The sequence below is a fragment of the Pseudopipra pipra genome, chromosome 2, assembly GCF_036250125.1.
Source record: "Pseudopipra pipra isolate bDixPip1 chromosome 2, bDixPip1.hap1, whole genome shotgun sequence".
NCBI lineage: Eukaryota > Metazoa > Chordata > Aves > Passeriformes > Pipridae > Pseudopipra > Pseudopipra pipra.
The window spans coordinates 11,125,423-11,147,027 of record NC_087550.1 but is presented as its reverse complement, the minus strand read 5'-3'; the positions used below and the strand labels follow the sequence as shown (position 1 = coordinate 11,147,027).

The window sequence follows — 21,605 nt, the reverse complement described above, 5'->3', positions numbered from 1 at the left end:
ATGCAGAAGACTCTGTGGTAATGCCCAAGAACACAACGACAAACTCACTAGGATTAGTTCTGCCAACTGTGCGGATGCAAGAGAAGTCTGGCATCTCTGTGCAGAGTCCAGGAGCATCCATGAGCAGGTCCTAACAGGCCATGGAGAAGATGTGGGGAAAAAAAAATTAGACACTTCTGGAATTCACCTAAGCATAGGTACTGAAGACCAAATGTTGCCTTCAAGGGACTACAGAGTATGTACTACAGAGTGGATTGAGCCTTCAAACTACACAAAAGCCCAAAACAGATGCAGGGGAGTCAGTGGATTCTGTAGAAGTTTCTGCTGCAGGGCAGAAAGCCTGTTGAGCTGCTCTCCTTGATTTGACTCCCAGGCAGGTGGCCCGTGCTGTGTAATCCTGCAGGGAACAGCCAGGCCTCCAGGGAGTCAGTCAGGTGGGGAGGCCTTGACTGATAAGCTGAATTCATTAAGCAGCTTTGCTCTGGAGAAACAGAATGGAAACTATATAGGAAAGGGCATTTGAGTTCTGTCCTTCAGTTGGGATCAAGTGATCCCGACGTCTTTCAGAGGTTTAACCTCAAGGACAAAACCCAAAGCCTAGCCTAAGCTTCAGAAAAGGAAGAAATCTCTGAAATGAGGCTTTGTATTAGTATTTTTTTAGAAACATCCCTACATATCTGCACTCTACCGCGTGATATTTCAGATGGCCCCTATGTATTAAAAAAGCTTGCTATTAAATATCAAAATTATGAGCAAAATCCAGTTTGATTGTATGTTCTGTTTATACTAAACTTTTTTTCTGATCACCACAGAGACTTGCACAAAAAACAAAGTGCCTGCTCATGAGTTATATGAGTGAAGAAATACTGTAAACAATATGTTTTCCCCCACTTGAGAATGAGCACAATTACAATGGTCCCAACTTCAAGAAACATGATTAAAGTATCCAGCTCTTACATATGGAAGAGAAATTAGTTACCTATGTAATTAGAAAACAGTCAGATCATGAGTCATTAAGGAGGTTGAATGGCTTAACCTCCTCTTCCCTTACCACCTTCTCATGTTGAGAATGAAGCACATCACTGTAACTGTGTTAACCATAAGTGAAGGATGCATACCTTTTACCCTTTTAAGTTAAAATGGTGCCACTCTTTTGCACATAGAAGAAGCTTTTGAGAAGTAAGCTCCTGGGAATTACTTTTGGGTTATGTGTCTTTCCATCACTCAGGAGAAACAGAGGTGCTAAAGATGGTAACTGCAATGGAACTTAGTCTAACTTTTCTCCCACTATACTATTTGCTAACAGCTATTCATTTACGAATATTTTCTAATAGAAAGCATCTATATTAAGCTACATTAAATTAATTTCTGCCTGAAAGAGAAACCTCATCTGGAAGAGCCTGCAAATCCTTTACTGCTTATGAGAGCAGAGCGTAGGAGAGAGACAGCGGACAAGAAGAGAACCTACATTGTACTTGACATTGTATTTCTTGGAGTGATTACCACTTCTGCTCCTCCAGGATGCATTTGAGGAGCAGGTTTCACCTGCATTCTCCTTACGTGTCTAAATGTCAGGTGGGCAAGAAGGAAATCTCCCCTCACCATTGACACAGAGAGGTAAAAACTGCCATGGCTGTCTCACTGTTGAACCATTGCATGTGGACTAATTAGCATAGGAAACAAGAGAATAATTTAACCAATAGCAGGTACAATACTAATTAATAAGAGAACTAGTAACTTGTAGCCAATGACTTCTGATTTCTTTGTTTACTAAAATCTATATATATCAAGTTTTGAGAATCAGTCTGCTTGATATGTGAAAACATCCACCTTGACCACAATAGAGAGCAAACAATGTCTCCTTTCTAAACCTGACTCTTGTCCTCATTTAGAGAGTCCCTACATTGGCAACAGGAGCAGATGAAACACAAGTGCTCTGCCACTGCTTAACATGTTGGATTAAAAGCCCCTTCCCATGTCCCAAGACAGGCACTGGGAGTAAAGGTCGGGTCCCGGAGCAGAGGTTTCCTTGTCCACAGACACAGCACCCGGTGCTTTTCCACATCACCCCCAGTGTGCAGCAGCCAGACCCAGTGACTGCCCCTGAACTGACATGGCAGATGCCCACCTGGCCTGAGCTCTGAAATAGGAATGTCAGTGTGGGAACATGACTGGGGCTAAGAAGATAATGATTTGGAAACCATAAGGGAAAATATGTTTGCTACTCCCTGGCTGGAGTGCAGTCAGCACACCCGACCTCCCACATGCAATACGAACCAAGGGTGGAGTGGAGTGGAGACACCGCAGCCAGGCTCTGTCAAAACCCTTGCAAAGGAGGGAACTTTCTAGCTGATCAGCTGCACAGCAGCTGAAAACCAAGGGAAATAAAGGAAGATGTCAGCAACTGTGACAAAATCCCTCTCCTTGGACACGTCCCCATCACAAGGGTATCTCAGGTACTGAGATATCCATCCCCAATGTACAATCACTTCTGACTGAGTATGCGTGGCTAAAGTCACTCAACCTCCACCTAAACGTAAAGAAATAGTATAAAAGTAAGTTAAGAATGGGGAGAAGTTAGGGAAGACTGCATCACAACTTCTGGGATCAGTCGGCGAGCTGAACCTCTCTTCTACCTCATAGGGACACCTATTGGGCAAGAACTGTGCTCTGTGTGCGCAGAATGATTATCTCATGCTAATTTTTATTAGGGATTTTATTAGGGTGGCTTGTCTGTATATTGCCTTGAATTAGTATATTGTCTTGAATACGTTTTTGCAGTCAGATACTGTCACCGGCAGTGCTCGAACCTTAACCTGTCATAATCACATTAACAGAGTTATTGCGTACACTGTTAACGTGAGTCCTACAACGGCGCTGGCAGTGGGTAAAGGTGTGGAGACCCGGATGGGGTCTCTCTGTTTGGCGTGTGACCCTTGGTAATTCAGTGGCAGCGCCGCTGATCCAGTGAAGAAGGTGGGACGGACTGGTCGGGCAAAGGGCCTCGTCTTGCCTGGCGCACTCACAGACTGATCAGACACAAAGTGTCTGAGCAAATCTCCCCTTTTCAGTCAGGAATATAACAACAACTCTTTTGGCTGTGTTTATTAACGGGCTGCTGCCTTCACTCGGCACCGCCACACCCGCGGTCTCTGCCGCCGCTCGCCGGCCGGAGGGCGCGAGCGCAACGAGGCGCCGAGGGAAGAACTACCACTCCCAGCAGCCACAGCGACCGCCCCGCCAGGAGATGCGCATGCACTGCCTCTCCCGCCGCCCGCCCCTCCCCTCCTAATGGACGCCTATTGGCAGGTACCCGCCGGAACCGGCGGCGCCGCGATGTGTGCTGGGAGTTGTGGTTCCCTCGCCCCGTAGTAGAACGGCGTGAAAAGGGCTGGCGGGGCGCGTGTACTACCGATCCCAGCGTGCCCCGCGCGGGCCGGAAGGAGTCGTCAGCAGCTGCCGGCAGTCATGGCGGGGCAGATGGCGGTACTGGGTGAGGCGGCGGCGCGGCTGGGACGCGTTCAGGGGGCTTTCGTGGGGGGATTCGCTGGGGCTCTCGCGTCTCTTTGCCGGCGGTATTGCCCCGGGCTGTCTCTCCAGGGTGGTGCGAGTTTCCTGTGCTCGGTGCGTTCCGTTGCGTCCAGTTCTGGGCTCCTCATTACGGGAGGGACACAGGGCTCCTGGAGCGGATCCAGCGGAGGGGACAAAGATGAGTAAGGGACTGGAGCATCTCTCCTAGGAGGAAGGACTGAGGGAGCTGTCTCTGTTCAGCCTGGAGAAGAGATGGCTGAGAGGGGACCTCTCCAAGGTCTGTCAGTGTCTGCAGGGAGGTGTCAGGGGAAGGACCAGGCTCTGCTCGGTGATGCCGAGCGATAGGACAAGAGGCAACGGGAGAAACTGATGCACGGGAAGGTCCACCCGAGCACGGGAACAGATCACCGTGTGCTCTGGGATGACCCTGCTGAGCAGGGAGGTTGGACCAGGTGACCCACTGTGGTCCCTTCCAGCCCGACCCGTTCTGGGATTCTATTTCAGCCAGAGCCCTCAGTGGTGCGTGGCTAAGAAATTAACAGCCCAGACCAAACTAGGACTTTCTGACCGATCTGTTTGAAGCACAGCTGTGACAGCTCTTCCCTGCTGGGAAAAAGGTGCTCAGCCACGTTTTGAGATTTAACCTATTTAAATTTCTTCTCCAGACTTTGTTGGTGCTTTTTATTTTCCCCTTCCCCTGAGGCATTACTTTATGCTTGACTTTTGGGTTTCCTGTTGTACCTGATGATTATAAATAAAATTAAAGGCAAAACTAGTCAAACAGCAAACTACTCTGCACTTAAGTCTAACCCTTGATTTAAAGGCATAGAAAAGATGCTTTTTGGGAGCTCTGGCTGAAACACAATGAGTCAGCAGGGGTTTGTATCTCCTTATTTTCAGACTTCAGTGAAGCTGGAGGAGGTGTTTGAATTGGGAGTTTGTTGTTTCACTGGGATTTCGTGCAGCCCCATTAATTCTGTGTCCTTTTGGGGTCATTCAAAGGCACTCCCCCCAAAGTATGAATTAGCCTGTGTTATTGAAGTAAGAGAGAAAAGGAATTATTACAGTGTGGTGATATTTTTGGGTTTGCCATCTCTCTTGGGCTTTCTTTTTTTCATCAGTTTAGTATTTAATGGCTGAGATTTTTGACAGCCACTCTCTGTTCAATTAAGAGACCTGAATTTGCTGGTGACCTTTGAAGAAATTAAAATCTAATTAGGGAGCTGAACAGGCTCCAGTGTGTGAAATAAAACTGCAGGAGGTGCAGAGTGTGACACCGTGCCATTTGCACTGACTGACAGCTTTGCAGCAGTAGATCCTCCAACCCTGTTTTTCACCACTCTGTGTTTCAGGCTCTGCTGTTCTGGCTCTCCTGTTGGCCAGCTACCTGGCACAGCAGTACTTGCCCATGCCCACCCCCAGAGTCCTTGGGATCGACCTCGGCACCACTTACTGCTCCGTCGGTGTCTTCCTGCCTGGAATAGGAGAGGTGAAGGTCATTGCAGATGAGAACGGGCACAAAAGCATCCCAAGTGTGGTCTCCTTCACGGACAGAGGGGTGTATGTGGGATATGATGCCCTGGAACTGGCTGATGCCAACCCTCAGAACACCATATATGATGCCAAGAGATTCATTGGGAAAATCTTCACTTTGGAAGAACTGAAAAATGAAAGCAGCAGGTATCCCTTTAAGGTAAGCAGCATCTTCAGTTCCTTCCAGGCAGGAAGCTGTAGGACACAGTCCAGGCTGGGGGATGAGCAGTCCTGCTGAGAAGGACTTGGGGGTGCTGGTGGGTGAGAGGCTGGACATGACCCAGCCATGTGCACTGGGAGCCCAGAAACCCCCCGTGTCCTGGGCTGCATCCAAAGCAGTGTGGGCAGCAGGGGAGGGAGGGGATTCTGCCCCTCTGCTCTGCTCTGCTCTGCTGAGACCCCACCTGCAGTGCTGCCTCCAGCTCTGGGTCCCCAGCACAGGAAGGACATGGACCTGTTGGAGCGAGTCCAGAGGAGGCACCAAGTTGATGAGAGGTTTGAAGCCCCTCTGCTATGAGGAAAGGCTGAGAGAATTGGGATTGTTCAGTCTGGAAAAGAGAAAGCTTTGGGGTGACCAAATTGTGGTCTTCCAGTAGCTGAAGGGAGCCTTCAAGGAAGGTAGAGAGAGACTATTTACAAGGGCACGTAGTGACAGGACAGGGGAGAATGACTTCAAAATGGAAAAGAGCAGGTTTAGATGAGATATTAGGAATAAATTCTTTTTTGTGAGGGTGGTGAGGCACTGGAACAGGTTGCCCAGAGAAGGTGTGGCTGTCCCATCCCTGGAAGTGTTCAAGGCCAGGTTGGATGGAGCTCTGAGCAACCTGGTCTAGTGGAAGGTGTCCCTGCCCATTTTCAGGGGGTTGGAATGAGATGAGCTTTAAGGTCCCTTCCAACCCAGGCCATTCTGTGATTCTGTGACACTTGAAATTTGTACGGGTGATCAGCTTGTCGGACCTTGAGTCATTTGGCTAAATCTGCCTGAAAACCATGAGAGGTATCCAGAGAGGGGAAGGAAATGGTTGTGGAAGTCATGTACCTCTGCACAAGAGCTGACAGTGATTTTTCCATAAAACCCTGTTTTTTCCTATGAGGAAATGTGTGTCTGGGTAATCTTCCAGCCCCTTCTCTGGAAGGATAAATTTCAACTTGAAATGCTAACTGTACTTTGCTGAAACTTCACTTCTCCCCTGAAATTCTAAAAAAAAGATCAAATAAAAGTTTAAAAGTCACATCTCTGCCCCAGTGCATTTTTTTCGTCTACCACTTTTCTAGTGCTTACTTGACCAGCAGCATGTCTTGAAAGCTGCTTTTTACTAAAAAAAAGTATTACATTAATTGAACATCGTGCAGAATTTGCTGAAAACAGACCAATTTTCAGGAACTGCAAATAGTTTCTGAATTCTTTACTTGTTAAGAGAAGCTGTTCCAGTACCAAGCTGTTTGCTTCCTTTCAAAAAGAAGAAGTGGTGGGAAGCTTTATCAGTGGGGTAACCTAATGATTAAAAAGCATCACTTCTGTCTTTGTGGTGTTGAAATGGATTACACAGTTGCTTGGTCTTAACTTCTTTTGATGTGTCTTACTGGGGTTCAGTGGGTGTCACTTGTTTGGATATACTTGGACCCCTTAAGTGGGTTTCTATAATTCTCCAAGAAATTAATGTGATCTAGGCAGTGGCAAAAGCACATTTGTATTTTTGCAGATTAAAGACACTGTGTGCAGATAAAACATGGTGGGAGCAGGGTGGGAAAATGACTTCTCACCTGTGGCTTTTGTTGCTTTATCCTTCTAGATTTTCAACAACAATGGATCAGCTGAATTTTCCGTGACAGCTAATGGAACCTTTCACGTCACTCCAGAGCAGATTGGCTCCCAGCTGCTGCTGAAACTGAAGAGAATGGCAGAAGCCAACCTTGGCATGCCCATTTCCAAGGCAGTCATGTCTGTGCCAGCAGAGTTTGATGAAAGGCAACGGAATGCTACCATTAAGGCAGCTAACCTTGCAGGTGATGTATTCCAGTGTTTCTCTAGGAAACCTTCAGGTCTATTTCACTAACAGCAAGGTCTTTGGGGAGGATACAGAAACAGTGAATCAGTGATAGAGAAGCTTAGAATGGATTCAGTCTCCAAATCCCAGTAGGTGCAACTGGATAATGCAGACATAGGTGACTGGAAGAAGGAAGTTTTGCTTTGGGGAAAATAGAGTTTTTGGTAATCTCCAAATAGGGAGACTGTATAGAGCACCCTTGGACAATAACAGAAACAGAATTATGAAGTTAAGGCTCCTTAGCAAGGTTTGTCCAGAAGAAATGTATTTGGGCAAATGGTGGTTCATGACTTTGCCCTGATGCTGAAGCAGTGCTACTTTAGGATTAACTAAGGAAAGGAGTTCATTGGGTATTACCCCTCAGAAAACTACTTCCCTTAGATCTGACATTTTACTTAAAGTGAATCTGGTTTAAAAAAAAAACAAAGTAATGGCAAATGTCATTCTGATGTGAGAACTGCAGTTTTCTGAAGTGTACCTGACTGTTGCTTCTTGTTTCTGCTCTTTGCAGGGCTGAGGGTTTTGCGAGTAATCAGTGAGCCCACAGCTGCAGCTATGGCTTATGGACTCCACAAAGTTGATGTGTTTAATGTTCTGGTGGTGGATTTGGGCGGAGGAACTTTGGATGTGTCTCTGTTGAACAAGATGGGAGGGATGTTCTACACACGAGCCATGGCAGGTGAGAAAAATGCTTTTGTTTCTGAAGGAGTGCGAGGAAAGGCGCATATGAAGTTGCCATTGGAGGAGCTTTTAAAACCTACCAGTTGTGTCACAAAATGTTCTCCCAATGCATTCTCTGCTGCTTTTCATGCAGAATTAGGTTTGTGACTGGTTTCAGTGAGTAAGATCACAGAGTCGCAGGTTTTGGCTGACTCAAGGGGTAAGTCGTGGTTTCATTTTATCCATGGCTGTCAACTTTTGTGCCCGCTAGTAAAGTGCTGGTGCATGTTACAGTTACTTTGGCTGGGCTTTTGCAGGGCTAGGGTTGTTACAAATCTTCCTGTTACTTTTTTCCAAACTGGGAATACTTGGCAAATCATTGACCGGGGCTGAAAAGCATCCCGGCTTTGTGTTTGGTGCCAGCTCAGTGGAGCGGGTTTTGGGAATGCCCATGCCCAGAAGTAAGTTTTGTGATTCCTGTGTGCCAGGATGATTCATCACTCGGCACAGAGGCAAGTGGCAGCAATATTTAGTCAGACTGTAGTGAGTGCACGAGTGCCTTTCAGATGACTTGGGTGCAGACAGGTCTGAGGTGCAGTGCCAACCTTGATGAGCAAGTTTTGATGTGAGCTGCTGTAAGAGTGGAACAGCAAGGAAGATTCATCAGCTTCATTCCAATTTATTTAGACAGAGGTCCACTGAGTAAATTCCTGTTCTCAGTCAAAACAAAACAATGGAAATTATTATACATCATTTGTTCTTCAGGGGACAACAATTTTGTCTGTTTTCACAGCTCTGTGAGCTCTTGTGCTTGCATGATTGTTCTGATCCTTGAGCACCACCTCCCAGTAAAGAAGATACATGCTGCTTTGAAAGTGATGTGTCTGATGCCTTCTGTTCTGATCTTTCAGGTAACAACAAACTTGGAGGACAGGATTTCAATCAGAAGTTGATGCTGTATTTGTATGATCGCCTCCGTCAAACATACGGTTCTCTGCCAACCCGAAAGGAAGAGATTCACCGCCTCAGGCAGGCTGTGGAAGCAGTTAAATTAAATCTGACTGTTCATGAGGCAGCTACGCTAAGTGTGGTGTTGACTCTGCCAGAAAACAGGCTTACCAAAGAACTTTCAAAAAGTCAGGTAAAACCAAACAGTGCGCTAAAAGGTGAGCCTTCACAAAAAACAAGAGACCTGAGCAGCCTTGGAGACACTTCCGAAGCAGAGAAAGGCTTTGTTGAAGTTGTGTTTGAAATGGAAATCTCTCGGAAGCTGTTTGAGAGGTTAAATGAAGACCTTTTTGAGAAGATTCTTGTGCCCATTGAGCAAGTGTTGCAGGATGGCCACGTAGACAAAGGAGAAGTGGATGAAATTGTGTTAGTCGGTGGCTCCACACGGATTCCCCAAATACGTAAAGTTATTCGGGACTTCTTTGGGAAGGAACCCAACACCTCTGTAGATCCTGACCTGGCAGTTGTGACAGGTGTAGCCATCCAAGCAGGAATTGTTGCAGGGTCCTGGCCTCTTCAAGTCAGTGCTGTAGAAATCCCTAATAAGAATTTACGGAAGACTAATTTTAACTGAAAAGAAACTCTTCCCAATTGCATTCCAGCTCTCCAAAAGTGTGCTCTGAAGTGCACACTCATCTGACTGGCAGTGGAGCCTAATCTTAGCTGTATTCTATTTCATTTTTATCTGTTCCAGTGAGGTGTTACTGGACACCTACCTGTGTTAAAGCTTGATGTTACTTTAAAGGTACAAACGAGTTCTGAGGTGTGCTGTATTTACTTGGAGATTGGCTATTGGATGAAAATGCTAGTGATGACACACCCACATTTTCTTGCTAAATTTTATTAGCAAATCCTGGAGCGGTGTGTGTTTAAAATATAAAGGGACTGTGACCAAAGGTTTGAGGTAATGTGGTACTGTAGGTATTCCCAGGTCCAATATATTTACTTTAACTGTGAAGCAGTGTTAACGCACAGAGCACTGGCAATGCTCAGCTTACATTTATTTATTAGATTGAGCCATTTGAGCATTTAAGCACCTTTCTAAAAGGCATGTTGCAGCTTGAATGAGACTTAGGCATTCACTTGATTCTTCTGCTGTTCATAACAGCACAATGGTATTGCTGAGGCTCTATGGAGAATTGTCTCATGTTTCGGGAAACCTTATTGAAAATGTAGCTCTTGCCAACATAGTTACTTGATGTGTCTCCAAGGCCTTAATTCCTGATCTGGCTGTGATGGTTAACACACAGGTGCTGCTGTTCTACCACTGATCTTCTCCACAGAGATATTCATACCTCCCTTGCCTTGTTTTAAAACTGCAGTAATTTTATGTATCTTAAAGCCACACTTGTCTGTCTACCCTTGAATTCGACCCATACAGATGTCACTGTTGTTCATCTGCAAGTGTGTGATGTCTTTCCCCTGATGGACCCCAAGCCATCCTGTCCTCAGAGAGAAAGTGTGGGATAGAAGTGTGGGTCTTCATCCATGGCCTGGATGAAGTCTAGTTCCTGTAATCCTAGTAAATGAAAATTGACCCAACTCCTTCATACTTTTTAGCTCATATCTCTGGATTAAGTTTTGTAATGTCCTCACTCTAAACTGAACAGAGGTTGTAGCCATCCTATTGGGAAGAAAACAGTGTGTGTACCTTGGGGTTTGAGGTGGCATTTCTTAAGACTCTGTTTTAGACACATAGTTTGCTATCCAGCTATCTTGAAAATGCATGAGGAGAAAAAAATTACTGATCTGAAAAAAAACCCTAATCGGTGACAGTTCTACTCTCTTTGGAGGAATAAAGCAATACTTAAAGGCCAGTTGAATTCTTTTATCTGTGTAGAAATTTCTGTGATAAAAACATGTCATTCAGCCAAGACTGGCTTCAACACCCATCAGCCCAGTCTTCACCAGGTAAGTTCTAGTAACAGGTGGTTCTAAGCATTTTCTTGTCTTCTCCAGAATAATTTTGTTTGTATTAAACCTTGCCAAAAGTTAATGTGGGGCTTAGATTTATTGTTTTAACCTATGACTATATTAAAATAGGCTTATTACTCTCTTGGCAGTAGACCTGATTTATGGCAGTGCCATAAATCAGTTGGGCTGACTCAGCTGTTTGCGTAGCTCTTGTCTAAACGTATCTTTGAAGTAATCCAATTAAAAACCTCTTAAATTGAATCATAGCTGCACACAGCATTCCATCAACATTGTTTAACTTGACAGAGGATTCCCGAAATACTGCTAACATCTGTCTCATTTCCCTGAGTTGAAGGCCAGTGTTTTTTTTTTTTTTATTTGAGGATTCTTTTTCCCTTTGTGCCTCTTTGAAAGTGACCCCACCTAAGTCCATATGGAACTTCCAGTAGCTAAAACTCCTGCAGTGAAAGAAGTGCCTTTCCAGGGAAACCATGGATGAATGCCAATCGGTACAGTCCTCAGCTGCTGTTTGGGGCCTTTGCTTTGCAGATATAAATGTGTTCAACATACATTCCAACGTCTTTGGAATCATTGTGACCTTTGCTTCTGCTGTGCTGTGAATTCATCTCAAAACCTACTGGAGTTACAGTAGGGCTTTAGTCTTCATGTCTTTAATGCACTGTGTAAAACAAGCAGACCTGTGTAAAAACAGAACCACATCACAGTAAGTTAAATGATTAAAAGCTTTTTGCAGTTTTGGGACAAGTTGTCCCAAGGAGTGTGGGAGTGACTTTAAACTAGTAAACTCTCGAGGCAAATAAATGAAGTACTTTTGTTTGTTTCACATACTCCTTCACTCTGGAGGAGTTAAATCTCCTTCAGTGTTAATCTGGGAATTGGAAGGGAAGGGTGAGTTGTTTACTTGTAAAAAAATTCACAAAAGGGTATTTATTCAAATTTCTATACAGGTTGGGTTTTTTAGTGGAGAAATTACTGTACATTGGGTATCTCACAATGCATCCCTATTTATTAAATAACTTTTTTGAATTCTGCAAATTATTTATTTTGTATCTTAATACTGTATTTTGACACAAACCATTGAATTTGAAAGATGAGTCTGCTGTACTAAGTGGATATTTTCAGGTATGCACATGGACTGCTTATCAAAAGTCTCTCTTTAAACAAATTGATATTTGAAGGCAGAAATCTTTCTAAAATCCTTCAAATCTACAGTTGCCTGTGGTGTTAAATGTGTAACAAGTTTCTATAGCTTAAGCCTGTTTTGTGAGTTGAAATTCTGAAAGCATTAAGAGACCTCAACAGTTGTATGTTCCTGAATTGTTTCTCAGTGCAGAGGATGAAATGCATTTTATAAATAACATTTTAGAATGTTTTTAATAAAAGCAATTTCTATCCCTTCTGAGCCTCATTCTCACTTCTCACAGACCTGCTCTGGTCCTTTTGCTGTCCCACCCTTCATTTCCCTATCCCAAGGTATCTGGATGGAAAAGGAGTCCAAGAGTAGCTCCTCAAGGAGCTGAGGAGTTCATCCTCAAGTGGATGAACAGTTGGGTCCCTCTCAGGCTCTCCAGCTAAGTGAAGGTCACCTGCCCAGGCCCAACAGGCCCAAGCACCTTCTCAGGACTCTGAGCAGGTGGTGGCCCTGTGGGACAGAGCCTTTCTCACATGGTGGGTGCCTATGAGTGGTCCCTCAGGACAAGACTGGGACCTGGGAGGCTTAGGGGAATTCCTGTTTGGAGGAGAAAGGGCAGAAGGGGCGAGGTGTGCACTGAGCTGGCCTGCAGGGCTACATGGCTTTGTACTGGCAAGGGAGGTGGCTGGTGCTGTGGTGGTTTGGTGGGTTGGGTACTACAAAACCTGAATTAATACTGAACTCAGCCAAGTGGTCCTTCTTTGTTTCTTAGAGTGCCTCTGACATCGGCTGTGTGAGGCGAGGAGAGGCTGCAAACCCTGGGTGATGTGCTTAATGCAAAACTGCCCTTCCCTGCCTACCTAAGTCTGTTAGGTGATTTATTTTGGTAAGCCATTGCTGCATGGGAACAGCAGGAGCATATGCTGCTTCTGCCTCTGGTGAACCTCCTTTTACAAAGTTAAATGTGAGGGGTACAGCTTGCTGAAAGAGAAGGAATGTCTATTTGGCTTTGCTGACACTAGGACTGCATTTTCTTTTCACTCAGACTTTGAAATTGTTCAGTCTGCAGCTCTCCCAGCTGTGGTCTGAAGGGAGGCTGAAGCTGAAAGGCTATGTCAGCCTGTCAGTAAGCACAGAAAACCCTCCTTCCCACAAATAATACTAAATAAAGAAAGTAAAGATTACCATGCACCAATGCCAGTCCTCAGATTATTTTCTCTGGACCTTGCAAAAGGGATTGGTCTCTGAGGTACTGAAGTCTACCTCTCCTAGCCTTATGCCTAAAGCTTATTAATCACTTATGGAATGGCACTCACTTCAGTCCTTTCCAGTGCCTCTGCAACACTTCAGGTAAGGACAGGTTTGGAGGGGCAGCATGAAAAGGCAGGGAAGGGATGGGGACAAGGTTGGGGGAAGCAGAGCCACAGAAGAGCCTGTCTGGGGCACTGTGAATGTTGCAGGGAAGGCAAATGTGGGCATGAAAACGTTCTGCTCAGTTGAGAAGGTACTGCTGGCCTCATTTGGGAGAAAAAAGAGGAAAAGAGAAGAAAAGCAGAACATTTTTCTGTTTCTTGAGAAATATTTTCTAACACCTGCCTCTCCAGGACTTTCAGAACATAATAGTTACTTGGGCTGGGTTGTTCCTAGTCAAAAACCATTATATGCTTCTAATAGTTTTCTGGGAGTGAAAGTATGTTGAGTTGTGTTTTGCAGCCAGTTAAACTGGACAGTACCTTGTAATGTACGAGGATAGGCTTGCGTTTTTACCTTCAGGAAAGGAGAGAGAAATCATTCACCTTCACTGCAGCAGAATCACATCTTTGAGGACCTCTCTTCAGAGAGTCTCCACCACCCTTCTAAAACAGCAAATGTTTTGCTTGCTATTGGGTAAGACATTAAGATCATACTTGAGATAAACCAGATGTCAATATTAAACTAATATAACAGGGCTGTAGCCTGGAACTGTATTCAGGTACCTTGTTTGTTTTTTTTTTAAAAGCAGTTGATGGGGATCTGATCTTAAAAAACTAAGTGAAGGTTGATTACACTGGTTGAGTTGGTATTAAATTGGAAGAGCTTCAGGAACTGTAGTAAAAAGCACATGCACATTTGACTGGCACTTTCAGTAAATGTATATAACCTGTCCTGCTGCTGTAATTAGTATTGAAGTTTACTTTAAAATTTACTAGCAAAAAGGCAGCTGCACCTGACTGTATTTTTCTGGGATTCTTTCACAATGGGATTTTGTAATGCACAATTAGATACATAAGATGTATGGTTTTCAGTTATTCAGAAATCACAAGGTCAAAAGGCACATTTATTGTCTCAAGAACTACCTAAGTATACATGCACATATACATGTCTTAAAAATCAGCCCCAAGTGACATCTGTCTGTATGTCCACACAACAAGCAGTTTTGTTTTTCCTGAATGCGTAATCATAAGAAGAATGTATTAACTAAATGAGCATAATGACAGAGCAGCCTAATTAAGTACTGTTTTTTAATTAAGACCAACCTGTGAACAGCAAGATTTATTTTTCAATCAGTCTTTATTAGTGCAACAGTTAACATATGCCATGAAAATTACTGCTTCATTATGCTGTTCCAGTGCCAACGTGATCAAAAGAAGTTATTTGTATAAAATCTGAAAGTTATTTTAGGAAATCTGATCAATATAAACAGGTTGCAGCTGTAGTAAACATCAGTGCTGCCAGAAGCTCTTGAGTAAGCTCTTAAGTAAGGTATTTTATAAGGAATATAAAATATTGCATCTATATATGGGGAATGCCAGAGATCCCTTGAGTGTTCCTTAAGAATTCATTCATTAGTTTTCTTTATCTTCTTATCCCAGCCTCTGCAACCATTTCAGAAAAGGCACTTTTTTGTTGCAACAAATTCTGTGGTGTATCATATTCTAGAATCCTTCCTGCATCCAGAACAAGCACCCTACAATGCAAAACCAGAAAGATAACAGGAGAAGAAAAATCAGATTTTCGACCGTATTTTTCAGTCCTAATACAGATATCTCTGGGTAATGGGAAGGCTTATTTAGAAGAAATATAATTGCAGTAGTTAATTCACTGGCTTCTAAATCTAGGAACTAATATGTTAAAAAAAACCTTTTGAAAAAGGCATTTTTGCTTAATTGGTAAAAATGCTACAGTACAGTCCATTCACTCTAGAGAATTAAGTGGTCTTACTAGTAGCTAATTTCCCTTAGCAGGAAAATTAGTAAATTAATTCTGTAATTAGAAGGGGGAAGCAGAACACAGGTTACCAATATTTAATTAAAATTGATGCTCACGTCTTTTTTGGTATCTTGGATTACAAAGGTACAAAGACATCAAGGTTAGAAGTGTTGGGAGGGTAAACCTCAGTAAGTGAAAACTTACCTCTCTGAATCCATGACTGTATGTAACCTGTGGGCTATAGTTAATACTGTGCAGTTGTGAAACTCTCTTTTGATGGTGGACTGCACAAAGTTGTCCGTTTCCAAGTCAACAGAAGCTGTTGCCTCATCCAGGACCAGGATCTTTGTCTTTCGCAGCAAAGCACGGGCCAGACAGAGCAGCTGTCTCTGCCCAACACTGTTAAAAATATATTTGAGAAGGGCGGGTCAGGCACAAAGAGGAAGGGGAGAACAAGGTAAAGCTGGGATTACTATGAAGCTTATCTGTACTGTCTTTCGTAACAACACTTCCTGAAAAGAACAGTGAAACATGTTCACCTTGTTTTGAAAGTTTTATTTCCTCTTGCTCAGCATATCAATTGTAGTTAAGGTGGGACTCTTCCACACCTGTGGCTGAACTTTGTAGTGTAAACCTAGTCTTGTCTTCAGTTTCTATATTCACATTATACTGGGCACTCTGAGTAAGCCAAATTGAATGCCCAAACCCTTCTTAATAATGTTCAGTGTAAAAGTTTGGATACTCCTGTATGTCAGCTGTGCTATGTGCCTCCTAGAACCATCCTCCTGCAAGTGATCTGTCAAAAAAAATTCAGGTTGATATTCAGTACACTCAGGTTGATATTCAGTACACTCAACATTGAAGACCTGCCCCTTTGCTGCTGAAAGCTTTAGTATGTGTCTCCTTGAGTTTAGAGTTCTTTTATTTCAAGTGTCACCCTCCTTGCATAGCATTTTACAAGGAAAAACTGAGTTTCTTTGCCTATGCAAATAAAGCAAAGGAATAAGCTCTTTGGAGTTTGGTGGCTTTTGGTTTTGTTGGTTTGGCGTTTGGTGTTTTGTTTTTTTTTCCCCTGGTTTGATTTTTTTTTTTTTTAATTTAAATTAATGAGTACTTTTCTGCCCAAATCTAATTAGGTGCTACATGAATTCCAACACCACACCCCCCTTCTTTACACTTCCTTATATACTTGAGCTGAAACTAGTCTACTTCCTTGGCTTCCCATATACCATAGGACTATACAGTTGTGACCAGTTGGGCACCTCAAAGAAACTCACACAATCAAAATAATTCCACTTAGAATGACAGAAATGTCACTTTTATCCCGATACTTTCTGAAGTAAACCCTCTGGAAGGAACACATAGTTTTACAGTACTGGAAAATAACTGCAATGGCACTTTCTTGATTATGTACCTGAGATTTTCACCACCTTCTGAAATCTCATGAAGGAGCTTCTTTGGCAGTGACCAGACAAAATCCTTTAAGTCACACAGTTCCAGCACCTCCCACAGTTCAAGATCAGAGTGTTTTCCAAGTGGATCCAGATTTGACTGCAGTGTCCCAGAAAACAAGATGGGGTCCTAAATAACAGCAGAATGTGAGTGCATAATTCCAACACAACCCTAAAACAGTCTGCCATAAATCCTTATATAACAGAGGGAACTGGGACAAATAATCTTAGAAATTTTAACAGTCTGAAGTCGGTGAATGGAAGCACAAAAATAATGTGGTGTCTCTGTGAGATGAATTCTTTTTTAGGGTAAAATGTAAAGGGCAAGAGATTCCTTGTGCATTCACTGTGCTCCGGTTCTATGGCTGACCACAGACCTGCCCAGCACGTGGCAACAGCCACAAGACATCAGTTATTACTATTGCTAAGTTTCTGAAGCACTGGAGACTATGTCCATGGGCACTGGTAAGTAAAATTGGAAGGCTAAGATTCTAAGTTAAATCTGGTTTGAGACACACAGGAAATATTACTGGGGTTAAAGCTCAAAAAAAGTTAAGAAAAAACCCCAAACCCTTCTTTGAAAAATGTCAGATAAATTTAACGTAAGTGATGTTAGCATCACCCATGCACAAAAATGTTTGCATGAGTGGCATTCAGGGAAAGTGCAAAAAGTCTCCAGATGATCATTAAATTTGTGTTATAGGTTTTACTTTATACTAGAGCATTTCAGTGTAAATCAGCTTGCAAGTATGAACACAATCCTAATGACATTTGAACTAATCTTGAGCTTTCTGTCCTGTTATGGAGTAAGCAGGGACAGCTTTACAAAGCAGACTATAGCAGATTAATTTCAAAATATATTCCTGACATTCTTCAGACATAATTGGAGGTATTTTAAAATATTTTTGCCCTCAAGTGGAACTTTGGAAACCCTCTATGTAGCTATACATATAAAGACTCTGGAGAACATGAGTTATGCTAGCTAGACTGCTAAACTAAGCATGGTATACCAAAACCTAATGTCATGACATACAGTGGTCTCCCTGTTTTGAAGCTTCTTCCAGATAATTGCCAAAATTCTATTGCAGTTTTAAGCCTTTGTCTCCAGGCAGCCTGTGGACTTTGAGGATATAATTTCTCCCAAAAACTGAATGTTTTGTGTTAGTCGAAAAAGAGTAATAGTTATCCCTAAAGCACATCTCACCTGTGGAATAATGTTAAGATTTCCACGCAGGTCATGGAGTCCAATAGTTGATATGTCAATTCCATCGATAATTATTTTGCCTTCACATCCCTCCAGAACTCTAAACAAGCAATTTGTGAGTGTTGATTTACCAGCTCCTGTTCTTCCAACAATTCCAACCTGAAACAGAAAGTTTTATGACAGTGTAACTTTCTATGCTGCATATTCCAGATGAAAAATGATATAGTGAGTTATCTGATACAGTGAATTCAGTTTCACAGCTCTCAATCCAGTTCCCCCTCAGGAGCTGATTCTGTGATTCTGTGACTCTGAGCTGTAAAAGCCTATGCCTGGTTCAGTGGGAATACTTTTCATTTCCTCTCCCTTTTTTTTCCTGCACTCCTCAGCTCAAACCAAAGACTCTAAACTAGGTCTCGTTTGATGCTCCTTGATCCCAAGCCCAAAGTTGATTAGCACTAACCTGGCAATGTATTTCTCTGCATAAACATTCAGCACAGGGTACAAGAAGTTTAAATTCAAATTTGGATCTTCTTCCTTCAAACTGCCAAATCCATAAAATTTTATCTCACTTTCATACAAGGATAATAATTTCTACATATTCCTACAAAATACTTTTCCTTTTCGCTTTTGCCTTGTCTTTACTCTCTTCTCCATTTAATATCTTCCCTGTTCAACATCATCTTGCTGCATCTAGTAGTGGAGTCTCCTTATCTGAAATCTTTTTGAAGTAGAAAGTTGTGAAACGGAATTTAATACATCTGATTTATTTCTTATTACATACAGTACCTTCTCTTTACTCTGTGTCTGAAAAGAGACATCATTCAGGGCTAAACCAAGATCCTTCCTGTAATGAGCCTTGTAGTTAACAAACTCTATTATTCCTCTATCAGGCCACCCCATCGGTGGTCTTTTAGACTTTATCCATGGGTCCTGGAATTAAAACCATTGGTATTTCAGTATACAAGAGTAAAAATGTTACAAGATAAAATACACATATCTTTGAAAATCCCAGCATGTCTAGGGTAATTCTAATGCAATATAATGGAAGGAGAACCTATTTTCATGAACTCTGGGAAGAAGCATGTGGGGTTGTTTAACAACATCTTACACACTCATTTAAAAAAGTAAATTCAGTTTAACTGGGTAGCTGCTAGTAGTCTAGTATCTGGTACCAGCTGACAGGAACTGAACTGAATCTGATGCTTGATCTCCCAGATTTTTAAAATGCATATTCAATGAGAAACATTTTGTTTTCAGGAGTAGGAGAAAACAGACAGATGTGAACAAAGAACCATAAACATGAGGGAAGGGTAAAAGAGAATGAAGAAGTAAGGGACAGTCTTGTTTGCCTTCATGCTTGACATGGACACTACTTTCAGAAAAGCACAACAGCCAAGGCAAATTGATTTGAAACAAATGTCTCCCCAGCCATGAGGCGAGTACCAATTAAAGGTCAGACAGGCCTCTCTTCCTCTCTCCCCCTCCTCAAATGCTCCTCTTGGCTGCACATAACACAGGGAGTTCATGTGAGTCACAGCTACAGTCCTACTACAAAATCTACTGCTACGAATGATGACAAAAAATTTACTGGTCAAAGTAGGAATAAAACTGCTATGACTATAAATGTGATGAAGAACTACATATTCTCAATGAAAAGAAAAAAACCACACAAAAAACAGACAGCATTTAACAACAATTACCTGCTATTACCACTCACCAATATTAAAGTCAATCTAATTAGTCATCTTCTATGCACAGAAATTAAATATTCAAGATGAAGGCTCAGCATTTCAAGAAGAATGCTCACCTCTTTATCCATTGTTGCATACTCACAAACTCTTTCAATTGAAACTGCATTGGTCTCGATTTCACACGCTCTACGCACCCAAAGATTTAGAATTTGAATTACCTGGGGAAATAGTTACATTGGAGAATGTAGAAATTCGACTCTTGTGAGCTGGCTATGACGTGGATAAGCCATGACAGATAACAGACTCCATAGGTTTTTTTGTATTTCTATTCATTAGTAATGTCAGCTGTGTTTCTGAAGCACTTACCACAGTGAGAATTTAGACAATGCTAGGCTCCTTAGCATCACAAAACTGAAGAAAATTGGATGTTTACTTTCTGTCTACATCATACTTCAGATTTAACTAGCAACTTATCAATAAAGTTTATCGTACTTCAAGACACCCTATAGTGTGGTTCTCACATACTACCTTTACAAGGGCAACGCCAAAGCAAATGACTTTAGTGAACAGAATTCTAAGTAAATGTTCCTACGTAACATTCAGTAAGTGAACAAGAAATCAAATATGAAGTATAGTTGTACATGACTAAGCTTCCTATTTGGTTGAACAAAATACTTAAAAATACAGTATACCTAGTTGATTAATTTATTTTTAAATATGTTTTAATTATTATTATTCCATCTAAATGCAGAAGTGGAAAATAATTAATGGGAAGCTTCCCAGAATTAATGCAATTCAAAGGAAAACTGTTTTGCCCAGGGGATTTAGTGTTGTTGATGCCACCGTGTATATTCACCTACTCAACTTCACTGTATGTATACTGCTCTTTTTATATGCAATGTGGTAACAGCAAAAAGTTTATTCTATTACTTACATTTAGACCATAGGATATCAATAAACCCACTGTAGAAGAACTCACTGTATTTCCAGACAGTGCTACAAACAGTGCAGCAAAGAACACCATCAAATTTCCCAAAAACTCAAGCCTGACAGTTAGCCAGCTGTAGTAAATGAAGGCAAAGAAAAAAAAGAATTACCTACAGAATTTTTATAGCACAGTGAAGATATTTCTAATGTAATGACTCTGAGATCATTATATTAGCAATTTACCCACTGCCCCAAAGAGATAGGTACCATCACTCCCATTTTACAGAGGGACTGGGGAGGGAATATGACATATCTAGAACTGGTAGCACCACTAAAACTAAAAGTCCTGTGTCTCAACTCCTGGCCAGCACTCCCTTCACTCCTCACACTGCTTTCCTGCTCTCCCTGCCTGAAAAAGATTCAAGCATACGACTGAAAACCAGACATGAAAATCTTCTCCTTGCTAATCTCTGCCTGTAACTGAACTGAATCCCAAAGGAAGGTGAGGAAATGGACTTTGTTTGCTTAAACCCAAGATTCCACTCTCAGCATCCAGCTGGTGCCTGTGGATACAGACACTGGGGTACTTCCACATGAACTACTGAAATGCAAATTTGATTTGTTCATAAACTTGCAAGAAGAACTATTAGTTGAAGTGTAGCACAGTCCACGCTCATGACCGATTGGTAAACTTTTTTCTTTTTTCTTTTCTTTTTTAAAAGACTCTCATCCCAGACAGCATACGCACATTTTCTATATAAACCCACTATTTTATGGTACATAAAGAAGAAATCATCCTAGTGCTTAAACACTATGCATTCATTACAAAGAGTGGTGGGTAAATTGCTCTTGTCCTTGCTTCTCAGTGGCTCTACTCTGACTACAGGTGAACACTGTTGTGGAATTCTACAGAAGAAGGTTCAGTCACAGATGAAGAACTGCTGCAAAGTACCTGTTTGAGATGAGGTTGTTGTAGACGCAAACTAAGTTCTCATACACAACATCATAGTTTTTTCTAATGAATCTCTCTTGGTGGTCAAATGCTCGAATTGTTGATCGCCCCACAAGAGTCTCACTGAAGTGGGAGATCACTGGAGGCTGCGATGCTGCCACCAGACGTCGAATTTGTCGTGAGCTCGCAATGTAGTATCGCTAATGAAACAGTACAGACAGTAGCCAGTTAAATATTCTCATAAGGAATTCCTGTAAATTTTTAACAGGGAAAAAGTTGAAAGCGTCTACACAGAAAAAAAAGCTGTTCAAAACCAACACAGAAGTAAAACCCAACTGCCATAT

At 42.3% G+C, this 21,605-nt stretch overlaps 2 protein-coding genes across 5 annotated transcripts in view; one reads left to right on the top strand and one right to left on the bottom strand.

Annotated features, from left to right (window-relative positions):
- The first annotated feature begins 3,363 nt into the window (after positions 1 to 3,363).
- Positions 3,364 to 12,117, top strand: HSPA13 (heat shock protein family A (Hsp70) member 13). Of its 3 annotated transcripts, none has more exons than XM_064643969.1 (5): positions 3,364 to 3,493; positions 4,884 to 5,224; positions 6,858 to 7,071; positions 7,624 to 7,791; positions 8,684 to 12,117. In XM_064643969.1, the coding sequence occupies exons 1-5, from the start codon at positions 3,469 to 3,471 to the stop codon at positions 9,352 to 9,354; spliced, it is 1,419 nt and encodes a 472-aa protein (XP_064500039.1). In that variant the 5' UTR covers positions 3,364 to 3,468; the 3' UTR covers positions 9,355 to 12,117. The 3 variants fall into 3 exon arrangements, with proteins under 3 accessions (XP_064500039.1, XP_064500042.1, XP_064500040.1); XM_064643972.1 differs by lacking the exon at positions 3,364 to 3,493 and adding an exon at positions 3,560 to 3,713; XM_064643970.1 differs by lacking the exon at positions 3,364 to 3,493 and adding an exon at positions 3,769 to 3,808.
- A 2,026-nt stretch (positions 12,118 to 14,143) lies between these two features.
- The window catches only part of LOC135409010 (multidrug resistance-associated protein 1-like), a 32,474-nt gene continuing 25,012 nt past the window's right edge, over positions 14,144 to 21,605 (bottom strand). For both annotated transcript variants that reach the window (XM_064643967.1, XM_064643968.1), the window contains 8 exons: positions 21,262 to 21,461; positions 20,317 to 20,443; positions 19,499 to 19,600; positions 18,478 to 18,621; positions 17,692 to 17,850; positions 16,451 to 16,617; positions 15,241 to 15,435; positions 14,144 to 14,794 (listed from right to left, as the gene is read on the bottom strand). In XM_064643967.1, coding sequence (XP_064500037.1) covers positions 14,683 to 14,794; positions 15,241 to 15,435; positions 16,451 to 16,617; positions 17,692 to 17,850; positions 18,478 to 18,621; positions 19,499 to 19,600; positions 20,317 to 20,443; positions 21,262 to 21,461 — 1,206 coding nt within the window. In that variant the 3' untranslated portion in view covers positions 14,144 to 14,682. The remainder of the gene's footprint in view (positions 14,795 to 15,240; positions 15,436 to 16,450; positions 16,618 to 17,691; positions 17,851 to 18,477; positions 18,622 to 19,498; positions 19,601 to 20,316; positions 20,444 to 21,261; positions 21,462 to 21,605) is intronic.